General features: G+C 38.7%; 2 protein-coding genes across 6 annotated transcripts in view; both read left to right on the forward strand.

The window, feature by feature from the left end:
* LOC140757039 (HMG domain-containing protein 4) overlaps positions 1-17,100 on the forward strand; it is a 225,810-nt gene that overhangs the window by 72,201 nt on the left and 136,509 nt on the right. The gene's annotated exons all lie outside the window — the stretch shown is intronic.
* Positions 259-16,208, forward strand: PHO (pleiohomeotic). 4 transcript variants are annotated; one of them, XR_012103928.1, is made up of 13 exons: positions 259-547; positions 4,234-4,338; positions 5,852-5,951; positions 6,994-7,108; positions 8,090-8,157; positions 9,592-9,729; positions 11,096-11,182; positions 12,091-12,192; positions 12,877-12,978; positions 14,221-14,341; positions 14,800-14,919; positions 15,750-16,077; positions 16,114-16,208. XR_012103928.1 is itself a non-coding variant. In XM_073092591.1 (12 exons), exons 2-12 carry the CDS (start codon positions 4,246-4,248, stop codon positions 15,877-15,879), a joined length of 1,176 nt encoding a protein of 391 aa, XP_072948692.1. In that variant the 5' UTR covers positions 259-547; positions 4,234-4,245; the 3' UTR covers positions 15,880-16,105. The 4 variants fall into 4 exon arrangements, 1 of the variants encoding a protein (XP_072948692.1); XR_012103930.1 differs by having other exon boundaries at positions 12,097-12,192; XR_012103929.1 differs by having other exon boundaries at positions 8,093-8,157.

Consider the following 17,100-nt stretch of genomic DNA (forward strand, 5'->3'; position numbering starts at 1 on the left):
CTGCGCTGTCACAAAATGGCTGCATGGTTATCAGCTGAGCTGACCGATTTGTTGATTTACTCGTTTTTTGCGAATATTATAGAATTAAAAACGTTTATTTTAAGCAAAATAATGTGAGTTTTAATAAAACGTTTTTTTAAATATTTATACTTTCTTTAATTTGAATTTAAATTTAAATTTACATACGAATTACTTTTGTGTTATGGCAACATTGGTAGTATTACTTTTTTTCTAAACTGCGCGTGTGGTAATCGCTGTGGGCTTTTTCTTCACCGGAGTCGAGAGCGATGCGACGGGCGGGCGTCCATTTTGTATCGCCATATTGAATTTGGTCGGACATCTTTGGACGCCATGTTTAGTCGGACATATTTTATAAACAATTTCGCGTAAATTTCAAATATTTTTAAGGACTAAATATCAAACTTTTTTTCACTGGAGTGTGTGTCGTTGATTGTGGTAAAAATTGCAAGGAAAAATCCGGTGCCTACGCAGCAGTCCATATATGTCTCCAGGGGGCCGTGCAGCTTTTGTTATAAGCTAAATAAAGGTAAACTATTTCGGCCGAAAACAATCTTACTTTTTTGACACATTGTAACAAGTGTTTCGAGTTTTCTGTGTAATTACGTATCGGGGTGTGTTCTAGAGGTGACGAAATGAAGGTCATATCGCGAGGGTTTTGTCTTGCGAGCGATTGGCGTGGTCGTTTTCTATTAATCTAAAAAATCATTCAGTTACGATCCGGCCGGCAGTCGGTTGGTTGGATCGCACCTGCCGAGTCCGCTAACCGCTTTTGGAGCCCGATGCAGCATTTTATGCACCATAATGCGTTCTATATTCATCATAAAGGAACAAAGATCGCCTTTGACAATTAATTACGTATGTGTTGACTTGAAACTTGATATCGCAACTGTAAACTCCCGACTTCCAACGCCCAGTCGCTTATCAAACGAATAACAAACTTTTAAACCTTTTACTGTTTGTTTATGAATATGCAAGCTAAAAATAACACCTGCAAATGCAGATAAAGTAGCATTGAAATTAAGTATTTTGACAAAAGTCACTTCTCGTAAACAAAACGAGTTTTTCTTCGCGCAGGTAACTGGACTAACTGGCAAAGGTAAAAGTCTATTGAGCCAATTAACATAAAATTAAATTTTAGAGTATTTTTTTATAAATTAAAGTTTTATCAAGTTGTTAATTCGATTTATTGTTTAATTATAATTAATTGCAAATCGTTTAAAATAACTCAATTGATAACAACATGCTACTGTAATATAACACTTATCCTTGAAGGAAAAATTACTACATTGTAAAATTAACTGTAAATGCACCTATATGAAATATGAGTGGCAGAGTAAAGATTATAAGTATTAATAAATAATGCAGTACTCAAGAAAATCCAACTATACATTTCCCTTTGCAATGTCACACGTGAATAGTGGTACTTCACCACTAGTGAACTTATCACACAATTCAATAAATAATTAACCTAGTAAATTATTTATTACATTTATATCTCATATTACATTATTACAGCAAAGGAGCTTTTATAGAATGTTTAAATAATTTCTAAAAAATCTATTTAAAATAAAACAATGACATTCTACACTTTCCAAGCTTTATGGGTCTTCACGCGCGTTTAGACCCATAAGCGGCCAGTAGCAGCTTTTAGCAAATGTCGACGTCCCAACGCTACAACGCATAGAAGTTACGATCTAAATAAGCCACGTCGAAACTACACCTAAAATCTAAATTCCTACTCCATCATCAGACCCTGGTCAATGTCACCATCTGTATTGCTATCTACTCATCGAAACCAATGCAATGAGCCCAAACACGAAATATTAGCTGTAAGATGTTGAGGAGTTCTGTACGCTGCAGACTCATCTGGTTGCAGCATCGAGTTGTCGAGCGACAAGTTGAGTCCTCTTAGCGCGTCGCCCATGTGAGCTTGACGCTCGCCACACCATCTGGGCGTACGACGGTATGCGACCATACATACCGTCATCCTTCCCGGGGCCGCTGGCCGGGCGGTTCGAGCTCCCACTCTTGTCGCCCGCAACCCCGGCCCCTTTTAGTCGCCTCTTACGACAGGCAGGGGATACCGTAGCCCTATTCTGGTCCCGGAACTATAGGGACAACGATCGACACACCTATGTCTGCCTTACGGCACTTGAGGTGGGCCGTCAAACATATCTGGGGTTGATTACAAATTTCCACGGGCGGCAGTCGCCTTTATCATAAGATTGACTGCATGTTCGTTGGCTGTTTATGTACTAATCACTCATCAATATTATTTTGACTTAAAGTCTAATTTATTCTAGTCTATTCTCAATCAAGCATTTGTATGCAAGCGATGTTTGTATTCAACTATGTGATTGAGTAATGTATTGCCTTTTACTATTAATGGTAACTGATTGTTTTAATTAAGTATAGTCCGCGCCAAACTTCTAGTCCGCTCTGAAATTGTTGCGTGCAGGTTTAGTTCGCACTAGCTGACCCGGCAAACGTTGTACCGCCTCGAAATCTATTTATCAAATATATTTCATATAAAATATAGCCTGTGTTACTCGTGGATAATGTAGCTTTCGAATGGTGAAAGAATTTTTAAAATCGGTCCAGTAGTTTTTGAGCCTATTCATTACGATCAAACAAACAAACAAAGTTTTCCTCTTTATAATATTAGTATAGATATACTCCGTAATGTAAGGGCACACTAACTGCTCTATGTGCCCGCGGGCGAGAGCGGGCAGCGGATGGGTGCCGAAAGGGTCCTGCGCTGTTATTATCCCGCTAATATCTGCAATTTGCTATTGCGACGCGACTCGTTTCTATATTCGGAGCGGACTAGCATTTTGGCGCGGACTATAGTAGCTGTAAGATCTCCGTTCTACGTCCTCGGCGTTCGCTAAAAGCGACGCGTGTGCTATAACAACAAATACTGAAAATAAAAAAAGTTTGAAATAAATAGGCCATACAAGAAAAACCGGTATTTTTCAACGTTTTTAGTTTTATCCATTGAACTGTGATAGGGTGACAGCTCAATTTTTTACAATGCATTTACTTCAATGGCTGCTTCAATGACTAATACTAAAAATAAAAAAATAAGAAAATTTTGGTGATACGCAACCTTCCGAGTGCGGGTTCGACTTGCACTTGGCCAATTATTTCACTCGATTTCGTTGCTCCGGTGCGAATTTCTTTTTCAAAACGCCCTTAAAGTACAGATTAATAAATGTATAATACCTTGTAATATGTAATTACTAAAAAACACTAAAATGTACCTTGAGATACAATTCAACAACTTAAAAACTTGTCTAATGTATTTTAATACACAAATTGTTGGCACTCAAAGTCTAGAATAACATATATTAAGTTAGCTTAAGATTTTGTAATGTAATACATGACTGTCTGTGTCCAAAATACAATAAAATAAAATAAACTAAATAAAGTCTTGGACGTATATCAGCCTCCTTTACGGTAAGAGGAGGCCTGTAGCATAGGCGAGAAAATAAAAAAATCTCAAAAAAGAATACATTTTTTTATGTTTTACGCTGTCAAATTTTAAATACATTTTATTTCGACGAGATATGATCGATTTCGGTTCTCTACTTGCTTTTGTCCCTAAATAAGAAAGCTAACATGCTTCCAACAAAGTTGAACAACTGCTTCAATAGGAACAACCGTAATCGCCTTAACTTGCGTTCTGGAAGTCCTGAAAAAGTGCCCTTTAAAACCACACCAAACACATCAGCGCTTATTATTATTATTTTTTTATAATATAGGAGTAGCAGACGAGCATGCAGTCCACCTGATGGTAAGTGGCTACTGCCGCCCATGGACATCTGTATTCAACCCCAGATAGGATTAGATATTCCTACCGGAGGTCGGCCACAGATGCGCCGCTACCCCTGAGGACTAAGCTGGAACGCCTCGGAAAAGTCTATCTCCCTTACCACACCCTTCAAACCGGAACACAGCGCGCCTAACACTGCTGTTATGAGGTAGAAATAGGTGTGGCGGTGGTGCCGCCGGAGTCGAACCACAAAGGGTTCTACCACCGTCAAAACTGCTATGCCTAAATCTTATCTGGGGTTGATTACAGATGTCCATAGACGGCGTTAGCCACTTACCATCAGATGGACTGCATGCTCGTCTGCTACTCCTATATATAAAAAAACAGTCAAATGTCTCAACAATAAAACTTTTAACACCGTCATTTTTGACTTCCAGGTGGAGTAACCCATGATGATGAACCAGGAGATCATGTGTGAGGTGGAGATCGCCACCCATGGCGGCATGGTGGAGATTGACGGCAAGGACCAAGTGGGAGTCAAGGTAGAAAATGATTGCTATTATATAATCAGACTAGTAGTGCCCGCGTTTAAAAAAAATAACATGACGTACATCTAACTGAAAATGTTTACGTCATTGGAATGACATTGGCACCATCTGTCGAAAATCGGTCGTAACAACTCAGAAACCTTCGTGAGCTCATGGACAACAACTTTGCTGAAGTTCGACACATGATCAAATGCATAGTTTACGGTTCTATAAAGGATAGACAATTTTTTTTTATATATGTATATAGATAAATGGAGTCCGTGGTCTTTATGTTTACATTCCATTTTTTGAAGATATACTTCTTTTGGGTTTAGGGAAAAATTATTGCGATTGTTTTACGAAACAGACACATAAAATCGACACCAAAAGTCGTGAGTGAGTGAGTCGTTGGCTACTAAATATAGGAAGATTTTCTGGAAATATATTTTGTTATGTTCCATATGATACAATATAAAACGATATGTGTCGTGTCGTATTATTTTGTAAATAAAATGGTTTGAAATTATTCACTTCTTGCGTGTGTACATAAACGCATTATTTTTGATGCAATTTTTATTAAATACGACTATGTAGTATAACTTTTTAGCAGAAGATTTTTTTTAACACATAATACTTAATGGGGATAAATCTCATAATTATATACGACATCACATATTGACATATTGCATCGTCGTGCAAATTTCACCATGCACCTCGTAGATTTTTCACGACCCGACAATGTAACATTTGTAATTAATCGCGATTTGACGAAAGTCGCTATCGACGGGAGCCAGCGAAGATCACTATTATAGGCGATCGTCAGCGACAGTTGCTGACGACAAGCGGCAACAATGGGTGACTGTAAAACGTGATACTCACTGTCAACTTTTATCCTATGTTTTTACGTATATTGCCCATATTAACAATATTTTCAAACGCCCTCAAAGAATTCAGCGAAATAATTTGTATCACAGACATCTGTCTCCGACATAAGTCGGCGTAAAATATAGGCCCTATAGAAAAACATTTAGTCTATTTAGTACTTGCCTTGCTTTGTTTTTTATTTAGTATTTGCCTGTCGTAAGAGGCGACTAAAAAGGGGCTTCCGGGGTTGCGGGCGGCAAGAGTGGGAGCTCGAACCGCCCGGCTAGTGACCCCGGGAAGGACGGCGGTATGTGTGGTCGCATACCGTCCTGCCCACCGGACGGTGTGGCGAGCGTCAAGCTCACCTGGGCAGAGCCCGATGGGGCAACGCGCTAAGTGGACTCCGGTTGCGTTCCTTTGGAGAGCCCGGAATCCTCTACGCAGCGCCGAGGACGGCCACCGGGGGGGTTTTAGTGCGGTAAGAATCCCACATAACCCCGTGCCGCTCCCACGGCATAGGGTACCTTTTGAAGGTTTCCCCCTCGTAAAAAAAAAAAAAAAAAAAATTAGTAAATCGCAATTTCATCTTTCACCTGTAGGCCGCTAATGCCCCTGAGGGTTCTTTATTGCAACACTGGTTTATAACGTTAACTTATAATTTCAGTACGAGGAGATAGAAACGGGTCAATATGAGGAGTACATCACGGACGATCAGTACGAAGAAGTTGAGGAACAGGTCATCGGTATGCAGCACTTGGAAGAAGGTTAGTGTGTATAGATCGCGCCAAACTTCTAGTCTGCTCTGAAGTTATTGCGCGCAGGTGTCAGTCAGAGAACCAATGCGGTTGAACACAACTACAAGCATATACTCCGTAGCAACGTAAGGGCACACTAACGCAGCATGTACCCGCGGGCGAGCAGTGGAGGGTGCCGGGGGACCGCGCTGTCTTCGTCCCGCTAATATTTACAACTAGCTGACCTGACAAACTTTGTACCGCCTCAAAATCTATTTATCAAATATCTGTACCACGCGTGAATATGTTGATATGTCGATCTACTGTAAATATATTTATGTACATTATTTTGTTTTAGTCATAATAAACATTAGGGTTGTTTAATAATTTTAATTTATAGGGTGAATAAGTGAGTTAACGGGTCTTAATTACCGTACATACACAACTTGTCAAATTTTAAAATAACCCTCTCACCAAAGAGTACAAATAGCTGCAATGAACATTGTACATTTTCAACTTATTAACTTATTCACGTGTGGTACGGATATATTTCATGTAAAATATAGCATATTTCACTCGTGGATTTTTTAAATCTTTTTCATTTTTAATCAATTTTTAAAATCAGTCCTGTAGTTTTTGAGCCTATTCATTACAATCAAACAAACAAACAAAGTTTTCCTCTTTATAATATTAGTATAGATTTGTTGTTGTGACGCGACTCGTTCCTATATTCGGAGCGGACTAGCAGTTTGGCGCGGACTCTACCTCCCTTGTCGAACCATACTACTTCTTACTACTTTGTAAGCATTGTATAAGCGAGAAAAGTTCCAAAAATTTGCCAAGTCACAACCATCACATTATCCATAAGTTTTCACTTCAAATTATTCGTGTTAATTAACACACTTTTTATTTATTAGCTTGGGTTGTATCTATGCCTTTTACCCCACGCTTTTTACACTGAAACTCTCTCTCTTAAATAAACTAAAAATTATTTTCTAGTTTTTAGTTCGACTAGCAATAACAGTGTGTTTTTTTAGTTTATGAAACTATTATATTGAAATATGTTAAACAGATTACACGATAGCGGTGGGCAGTGAGGAGGTGATCCTCCCGGGAGTGCCGCCCGAGGACCTCCGCCCTGTGGACGTGCCCTACGAGACCCACTACGCACCGCCCAGCACTAGCAGGTGGGTTCAAATGACCTTTCATCATCAACATTATTTAATCATTTTTGCCCTACAGCGAATTGTCTTTTCAGGGTAAAATGTTTTCGTCCAGAGGTACTCAAATATATCTCGTTTACTGCACTTATAGAATCAATTGTTGTCTAGTGTCTCCAAAATTATCAACTTCCACTCCTTGGGATTTGATCAGCGAGAAAAAGTAGTTTATCCTATAACAAAAAAAAGGGTTAATTACAAAAACAAATCAGCCATCACCTCCTAAACAGATCACCCTCTTATTTGCTCCTTCACAAACCCCTTTTTCGCCTTAGCATCTGCCCCCCTTTCCTACCTTCCCTATTATTTATCCCAGGATGTTTTCAAGAGTGTATTTGTAGACTTCGCACATCTATAACATTTTTTTAATTCGATCGTCGACTTCTAATTACTGTCCCACTGCTGGGCACGGGTCTCCTCTCACAATGAGAAAGATTAGGCCATAGTCCACCGCGCTGGACAAGTGCGTATTGGTAGACATCACATACCCCTAACTGCATAAGAACTGTTTTAAAAGATCTCTCAAGTATACAGGTATCCTCACGATGTTTTCCTTCGCCGTTAAAACAAGTGATAATTAATTTCTAATATGCACATAATTGAAACATCAGAGGATTTGAACCTCCGACCCCTCTAGCAAGTGATAATTAAGTTCTAATACATACATAATAGAAAAATCTGATGATTTGAACCTTGGACCCCTCGATTCAACCGCTTCAACCGCTGGGCTATCACTGTTTTTTCCTACATTCAATTATACTATTTCCATTTCTTTATTTTCTCGATGACAGATGAACGCCCATGTAATTTTGTGTTGTTTACGTTAAAATGTCACACACTATACAAACTTTTTTTGCACTTCTTTGCAGCATTTTTCATATTAAGTTTTGTATTTTTGTTTTTTCGAACACCACACTTATGCTCAGCGAACATATCGCTATGTTCCAGAAGGGGGCGTGGCCGGCCGCGTGTTAACGCGAACAACACCAACAATATACACCATTTGATGCCTATAGGTAAGTATTTGTATCTATTATCTATACCCGCGTTTCCCAACCTGTGGTCCGCGGACCCCTGGGGGTCCGCGAGTATATGTATGGGGGTCCGCGGTGTCTTCTCCGGACCATACATAAATTGCTTATTAAATGCAAAAGGGCCGCAAAACGAAAAATCAACAAACCAGTTTTATTAGAAAAACGTAATCTAAGCACACGGTAAAAAATTAAAAAAGATGCATCCAATGATGTATAACACTATTATTAATCTAAAAAAAAAGAAACAAAATATATAAATCGGTCTTTCAAATTTTGTTTTGGCGGGGAATGTTTTTTTTTTGCTTTTTGCTCTTCATTTTATTAAGGGGTCCGTGAAAAATGTACTTGATGTCCTAATAGTCCGTAGACTGAAAAAGGTTGGGAAACGCGGATCTATACTAATATTATAAAGAGGAAAACTTTGTTTGTTTGTTTGATTGTAATGAATAGGCTCAAAAACTACTGGATCGATTTTAAAAATTCTTTCACCTTTTCGAAAGCTACATTATCCACGAGTAACATAGGCTATATTGTATATGAAATATATTTGATAAATAGATTTTGAGGCGGTACAAAGTTCGCCGGGTCAGCTAGTCTTATATAAGTGTAGAAACTTCGAAGGTAGTATGTAGATCTCTCAGTGGTTCAACTCGAGCAGCACCACCGCCACACTTGTTTAATAACAGCAGTGTTAAACGCTGCTGTGTTCTGGTTTGAAGGGTGTGGTAAGGGAGACATACTGTTCCGAGGCGTTCCAGCTTAGTCCTCAGGGGTAGCGGCACATCTGCGGTCGACCTCGTGTATAAAGAAAACTTCATATTGTCAATGAAATTGATAACTCGCATGGCTGAGCGGTTATACCTAACGCTCGAGGGTCCCAGGTTCGATCCCCGGTTAAACACAATCTAACTGATTAATTTAGATTTCTGTGTCTGGGTGTTTGTGTGTTCGTCTTTGTGTGTTCATGGCATCCTGATATGGATGGGGCTGTGAGAGTAGAAAATGGTCTTATATAGCACTAGCTGACCCGGCAAACGTTGTGTTGCCATATAAATAAAAAAATGTTAAGGGTAAACAACCCTTATCACTTACGGGTTTGAAAAATAGATAGAATATTTGATACTGCGATGGTAGCGAAGTCCGCCGAATCCAATGTGAAACATTCCAAAATCAACAACTACTTACGAATTAAAAATTAATTAAAAAAAAACCTTTTCCCACGGACTAAATTGTGAATCTAAACCATTCTCAAGTCCCCTTGAACATACACAACAAATTTTATCGAAATCAGTCCAGTCGTTTAAGAGGAGTTGAGTAACATACACACGCACATAAGAAATATATACATATATAAAGAAAGATATGCCATGCAACCAAATACATTGTTTAATGAATTCCACCACTATAATCTTCCAGGTGAAGTCCCAATGGGGTTGATGGAGGGTGTGGGTGCCGGCAGGGGTGCGGCGAGACGCTGGGAACAGAAACAGGTGCAAATTAAGACCATGGAGGGGGAGTTCTCTGTTACCATGTGGGCTACGGGAGAGGATGATGGTAAGTGTTTTTATCTAGAATAACTTAAATTTGTAGGTAACCCATTACTGAGAGGTCTACCTTGATCACTAGGCAAGTGCGGATTGGTAGACTTCACATACTCTTGGGCTTCACATACTCGGAGGTGGTAGAACCCTTTGTGGTTCGACTCCGGCAACACCACCGCGACACCTATTTCTGCCTCATAACAGCAGTGTTAGGCGCTGCTGTGTTCTGGTTTGAAGGGTGTGGTAAGGGAGACAGACTTTTTCGAGGCGTTCCAGCTTAGTCCACGGGATTAGCGGCGCATCTGTGGCCGACCTCCGGTAGGAATATTTAATCCTATCTGGAGCTGATTATAGATGTATATGGGCAGTAGTAGCCACTTACCATCAGGTGGACTGAATGCTCGTCTGCTACTCCTATGTTATAAAAAAAAAACTCTTTGAGTTATTTTGTAAACTCACCTGTGTAGATTTCCTTACGATGTTTTCCTGCTTTAAAAAAGCGATGAGTAAATAATTTCTAATACGGTGGTTATAGTTTTGAAGGTGGTAGAACCCTTTGTAGTTCGACTCCAACAGCACCACCGCCACACCTATTTCTGTTATAACAGCAGCGCTTAAGGGAGACATACTTATCTGAGGTATTCCAACTTAGTCCTCAGTTAGGAACACATCTGTGGCCAACCGCAGGTATAGGTTTTGTATAGGTATCTAATCTTATATAGGGTTGATTACAGATGTCTATGGGCTGCAGTAGTCACTTACCATCAGGTGGACTGCATATTCATTCACTACATGCATTCTATAAAAAAAATCTATGCTCTGATTAATTGTAGTATCAAGACGGAATTATTCAAAAGACAGTGATAGCTTAGTGGCTAAAACTTTTCAGTTCCATCGTAAGTCCGAGATTCAAATCCTAGATACACCTGATTTTGAAAAAATATTAACCTACTTTCCATACACAATGACTCCTCACTTTCTCATTTATTAAAAGTAATATAATTAAGGTGCAGTTAAAGTTAAGTATATAGGTTAAGAGACTCGGCTTCTCGATCGAGGGGTCAGAGGTTCAAATCATATATCCTCTGATTTTCAAAGTTATGTGCGCATTAGAAATTAATTATTACTTGCTTAAACGGTGAAGGAAAACATCGTGAGGAAACCTGCATACCTGAGAGATTTATAAAAAAAATATCAGAGGTATGTGAAGTCTACCAATACGCACTTGTCCAGCGCGGTGGACTATGACCTAATCCTTCTCATTCTGAGAGGAGACCCGTGCCCAGCAGTGGGACAGTAATGAGTTGTTGATGATGATTAGGTTATGGACCTTGATTAGGTTATGGAATGGTTTAGTTATCAAATAATTTGTATTCCAGATGACGGATCAAATCCAGACCCGGATCCAGACTACACGGAGTATATGACGGGAAAGAAGAATGTTCTAGGAAATGAGAATATGCCAGGTAATAACTGGAATCTAAAAAGCTATATTAGGCCTTTTTTTAATTTAATATAATTTTGCTTACTAACAGTTGCTGTCTTAGATTGTAATGAGTGAATTTTGAAATTGGTAGTATTTGTGGTTTGTGGTTTGAATCCAGAGGCACCACTGTCACACCTATTCTTGTTGTAACAGCAGTGTTAAGCGCTGCTGTGTTCTGGTTTGAAGGGTGTGGTAAGGGAGACATACATTCCAACTTAGTATTCAAGGGTAACAACGCATCTGAGTTCCTATCTAACCTCATTTTATCTGGGGATGACTACAGATTTCCATGGGAGGCAGTAGCCACTTACCATCAGGTACATTCCATCTTTGTTTGTTATTTTAATTGTTTAGGTTAAAAAAATGCATTACATTACTCAAGTTTTTTATTAATGTGTACCTACATACACATACCAACACGCACGCACACACACACACACACACACATACACACACACACACACACACACACATACATAGACACAGAGAGAGAGAGAAAGAAAGAAAGAGAGTGAGTCATGTACGCACGTATAGTCCGCGTAAAACTGCTAGTTCACTCTGAATATAGAAATGAATGGCGTCGCCATAGGAAATTGTATGACCTGCTCGCAACAACTTCAGAGCGGACTAGCAGTTTGTAGCAGCACATACAAACGCATACATACATACGTACGCACATACATACGCGCACTTAATTTTTCGCTATAACATAATTATAAGTCTATCATTGTAACTGACAACATACTTCTAATGATATCATGTGTTAAATCTATCTTCAACCGACGTCCAAGGGCCGTATGACGATTAACAATATATATAATAAGGATAGACCCCTGATATATGACCCCTGAAAGTACAAATGAATGGTGAAATGTTACACGTTTCCAGGTTTAGACCTGTCGGACCCCAAGCAGTTGGCCGAGTTCGCGCGCCCCGGACACAAGATCAGGCTTAAGAAACCCTCGCCGGAGTCCTCGGATAGAACTATAGGTAATGTTGAATTGATTTTATACTTTTCCGAGGTGTTCCAGCTTAGTCTACAGGGGTGGCGGCGCGTTAAATTTGTGGGCGACCTCAGATAGGAATGTAATGTTATCTGGGGTTGATTACAGATACAGATGTCCATGGGCGACAGTAGTTGCTTACCATCAGGTGGACTGCAGTGCACCTGATGGTAAGTGGCTATACAAATATTTATAATTATTTTTGATGTAAAAATATGTGTACGTAATATACTTACGTACACAATAATAATACGATATGACACATCGCGTATCGTAAATCGTCATCAACCCATTACTGTCCCACTGCTGGACACGGGTCTCCTCTCAGAATGAGAAGGATAAGGCCATAGTCCACCGCGCTGGTTTAATGCGGATTGGTAGACTTCACATACCTTTGAGATTTTTTTTATATAAATCTCTCAGGTATGCAGTTTTTCTCACGATGTTTTCCTTCACCCTATAAGCAATGATGATTATTTTCTAATAGGCACATAACTTTGAAAAATCAGAGGTGCGTGCCTGGTATTTGAACCTCGAAGTTTTCGATCGAGGGGCCAATTTTCTTAAAATGTTTACTAGCTAATTTTATGCTGTAGATTTAATAACGTCCCAAAAGAAATATAATAAAAAACTCAAAGAATTAAATGATTTCTTTTTGTTTTGTTCCCAGCGTGTCCACAGAAGGGCTGCACGAAAATGTTTCGGGACAACTCGGCGATGAGGAAACACCTACACACACACGGGCCAAGGATACATGTGTGCGCTGAGTGTGGTATGTATATACTGTTATTATGTTATTATTTTCAAGGTGGTAGAACCCTTTGTGGTTCGACTCCGGCGGCACCACCGCCACACCTATTTCTACCTAATAACACCAGTGTTAGGCGCTGCTGTGTTCCGGTTTGAAGGGTGTGGTAAGGGAGACAGACTTTTCCGAGGCGTTCCAGCTTAGTCCTCAGGGGTAGCGGCGCATCTGGCCGACCTCAGGTAGGAATACCTAATCCTATCTGGGGTTGATTACAGATGTCCATGGGCGGCAGTAGCCACTTACCATCAGGTGGATTGCATGCTCGTCTGCTACTCTTATATTATAAAAAAAAAATAAAAAATAATGTACAACCGCTAGACTAGAGTCTGTCTATAGGTGGGTACGGTGTGAAGCAAGGATTTCCAATAAATTTTAGGGCAAGGGAACCCTTTTCTAAAATGAATTGATACCTCAGACCCGAATAGGCAAACTTTAAAAATCCTATCTTTGGATTTTTTCCTTTCATACAAAATATTTTACAACTTAAAAATAACTTATTAATTCAAAAATTGTGTGTAAACTTGAAATCATTTTCTCATCAAAAGTTAACAAAATACATTGATATAAAATTCAGTTATTATCAAGTGCAATTAATAATTATTATTGCAAATGGGAAATAAGTGTGCTGAACGAATCTCGTATTTTATGAACCTAGCTAAATCTGGTAAGAAATAAGAAAATTTGTTAATGAATAGGGGCTGATTTGTAGACTGTCGAGCCCCAAAATTCCCCGAATCGAAACTCGAATTCCTCGAAACTAAAATACTTCAAGGGGTTGATATTCAAATCTCATTTATTCAAAATTGATTTACAGACAGTCCTCGATTTACGTCGTTTCAAGTTAATTTCAAGTTAAAGTTCAAGTTTCAAGTTAATAATTTTTTGACACTATTCATTAAGCTTACGTCAATTGTTTCGATTTACAGCATAGGAGGGTCAATATAATTATTTTAACTTACTTTTGATAATTAAGTATGTATATACTTTGTTCTCTGTTGTTATTGATCCTAACCCTTGAGTTTTACATTCAAACATATGAAAAAATATGTCTCGACTTACGTCGTTTCAATTTCGAGGACCTAACATGCTGTAAGTACGAGAACTGCCTGTATATAGAACTCCTTTTGAATAAACTACCACCACTTTCATAACTGGATATTTAAGTACATATTTTATAATTTACATAAATAATTTTCTATTTTCCAGGAAAAGCATTTGTAGAGAGTTCGAAATTAAAACGTCACCAGCTAGTTCACACGGGGGAGAAACCTTTTCAGTGTACCTTCGAAGGTTGTGGCAAGAGGTTCTCGTTGGATTTTAATTTAAGGTAAGTTTGGATTTGCGCTCGTTATTAATAATCAATCTATACATGTTTTGATTACTAAAGAATGACGTTGACAGTTTTTGCCTATTAGAAATTGTCATGTTTCGGTTCTTTTTACCCAAGCTTGGATAGATTAATTATTAATAACTAAAGTTGAAATGTCGTCATCACCTCATTACTGTCCCATTGCGGGTCTCCCTTCAGAATGAGTATTAGGCCATAGTCCACCGCACTGGACAAGTGCGTATTGGAAGACTTCGAAACAAATTTTAGATCTTTCTCTTTTAAAGAACTTGCATCATTTATATTTGATATATTGCTAGGAATATTTAAAAATAGCCCACAGGTGTAACATTTCTATTTATAGCACTTTACCATGGAGAATTTAAGGCACATACCCATTACTTCGAACTTATTATTTATTAATATTAGAAATAAATAATAAAGTTTTTTTTTTTCAGAACACACGTCCGTATACACACCGGGGACCGGCCGTATGTTTGTCCGTTTGATGGCTGCAATAAGAAATTCGCGCAGAGCACCAATCTCAAGTCACACATACTAACACATGCAAAGGCCAAGTATGTATCATTTCTTTTTTATACAATTTTTTTGCTTTTTTTATAATATAGGAGTAACAGGCGAGCATGCAGTACGCCTGATGATAAGTGGATACTGCCGCCTATGGACTTCTATATAATCTTAGATAAGATTAAAATTCTACCTAAGGTCCTGTCCACCCCTGAGAACTAAGCTGGGACATCTGGGAAATGTATGCAGCGCTAAACAGTTGCTATGAGGCAGAAATAGGTGTGGTGGTACCCGGAGTCGTGCAACAGAAGGTTCTACCACCTTCAGAACAGAATAGAATGTTCAGTTATGTTGACAATAATAGAGTCTGCCTTATGGTAACTGTTACTGCTGCCCATGGTCATCTGTAACTCGAACTCTTTATAGAAAAATATTGAACCTCAAGCCAAATATAGATTCGTTTTCACTTTTGAAGACTAAGATCTCCTCGTCGCCTCATATGTAAGTCAGCCACTGAAACAATGTGCTTAAAACTAAAAATTTCAATTAGGTACGGTAGTGATACACATTTTGTATCACCTTAAAATGATATTTTTTTAATAAAAATACAAGGCATTCTAAGGCGACTTAGCATTTAACTTCGTTTAAAAAAAACTGTATTTCTAGTTATATGTATTTGTAATTGATCACACAATGTGGAACTTGCAGATTTTGCTTGTATTACTGCCAATTTATTTTAGTGTAAAAAACTAACTTATTTTATACTAAAACGATCTTTGTAAATAACGAAAACCTCATCCAAATCACATCAGTAATTTTGGTATAAATGTTTGATAAGTAATAAATGAAATCTGAAAATGAAATGAATCATATATTACAGATCAAGAAACTCGCTATCAAGAAACGGCGGCGGTAACTACGAATCGGCGAGAACAACGCCACAGTTCGTGCAACTCGAGGTGTCACCGGACGACTCGAATCCACAGCTGATCTTCTATACTCACGAATGAGATGTGAACGTGTTGTTATTGTGTACAGTGGTGTGCGGAGCGACGGTTGTTGAAATTGCAACGGTTGTGGGAATTGTGACGATTGTGGCGGTTGCGGGAGAAGTGACGGTTGCAGTGGTTGTGATGGTTGCAACACAAGTGACGGTTGCCAAAATTGCAACGGTTGCGGAGATTGTGACTATTGCAAGGATTGTGACCGTTGCAGGAAAAGTAACGGTTGCAGTGATTGTGAAGGTTGCAAGAAAAGTGACGGTTTCCAAAATTGCAACAGTTACAGAATTGTGACGGTTGCGGGAATTGTGACCGTTGCAGGGATTGTGACTGTTGCAAGAAAAGTGACGGTTGCAGGAATTGTGACGGTTGCGGGAATTGTGACCGTTGCAAGAAAAGTAACGGTTGCAGGGATTGTGACAGTTGCAAGCAAAGTGACCATTGCAGAAACGGTGATCGGACGCAAAAATATTACTAAAATGGACAATTGTAAAAATAGTGACTATTGCAACATATAGTGATTGGTTGTAGAAGTGACATTTGTATAAAAAAGTGGTTTCAAGAATTGTTTAGTCAACAAAATAATTATTATAATAAAAGTGAAAGTTCAAAAGTTTTCCTAAGTGACAAAAGTGTGGAAAGAATTGTAAAAATGCAAGAAATAGTGAATTGATAGGTAAATTGCGGAAGGGAATGTTGCAAGGAATGTTTTTTATACTGAGATCGCCTTTGGATTGAAATGATGTAAGTGCAAATATTTATATAATTAAATAATGCAGGTCATGATGTCTGTAACGCTACTCGACGCGAATGACGTCATGCCTCATTACAAGTTTGAAAATGATGAGGTGTGACGTCACTAACGGACGCCATGACACCTGCGAGCGTTTTCGCGCTTAATTCAAATTAGGAAAAAAAATGCGTTGAAACTTAATTTACGAAATAATATTATTTTTGGAATGTAGATGTGTATAGTTATCGCCAAACTGCTAGTCCGCTCTGAAGTTGTTCCGAGCAGGTGTAGTCATACAATTTGCTATGGCGACGCGATTATATATTCAGAGCGGACTAGCAGTTTTACGCGGACTATAACGTAGGTAACGTTATAGAAAGATTTCAAAATCTGTCATAATGTTTATTTTAAGCAATATGTCTGATTGAAATGCATTTTTCGTCAGTGCATGATATTTGTACTTATGTCATTCTTCTAAAGGTGGTATACATGTTAAA

This window comes from Epargyreus clarus, unplaced genomic scaffold, assembly GCF_041222505.1.
Source record: "Epargyreus clarus isolate Ecla_fem2 unplaced genomic scaffold, WU_Ecla_fem_2.2 ptg000036l, whole genome shotgun sequence".
Classification (NCBI taxonomy): domain Eukaryota; kingdom Metazoa; phylum Arthropoda; class Insecta; order Lepidoptera; family Hesperiidae; genus Epargyreus; species Epargyreus clarus.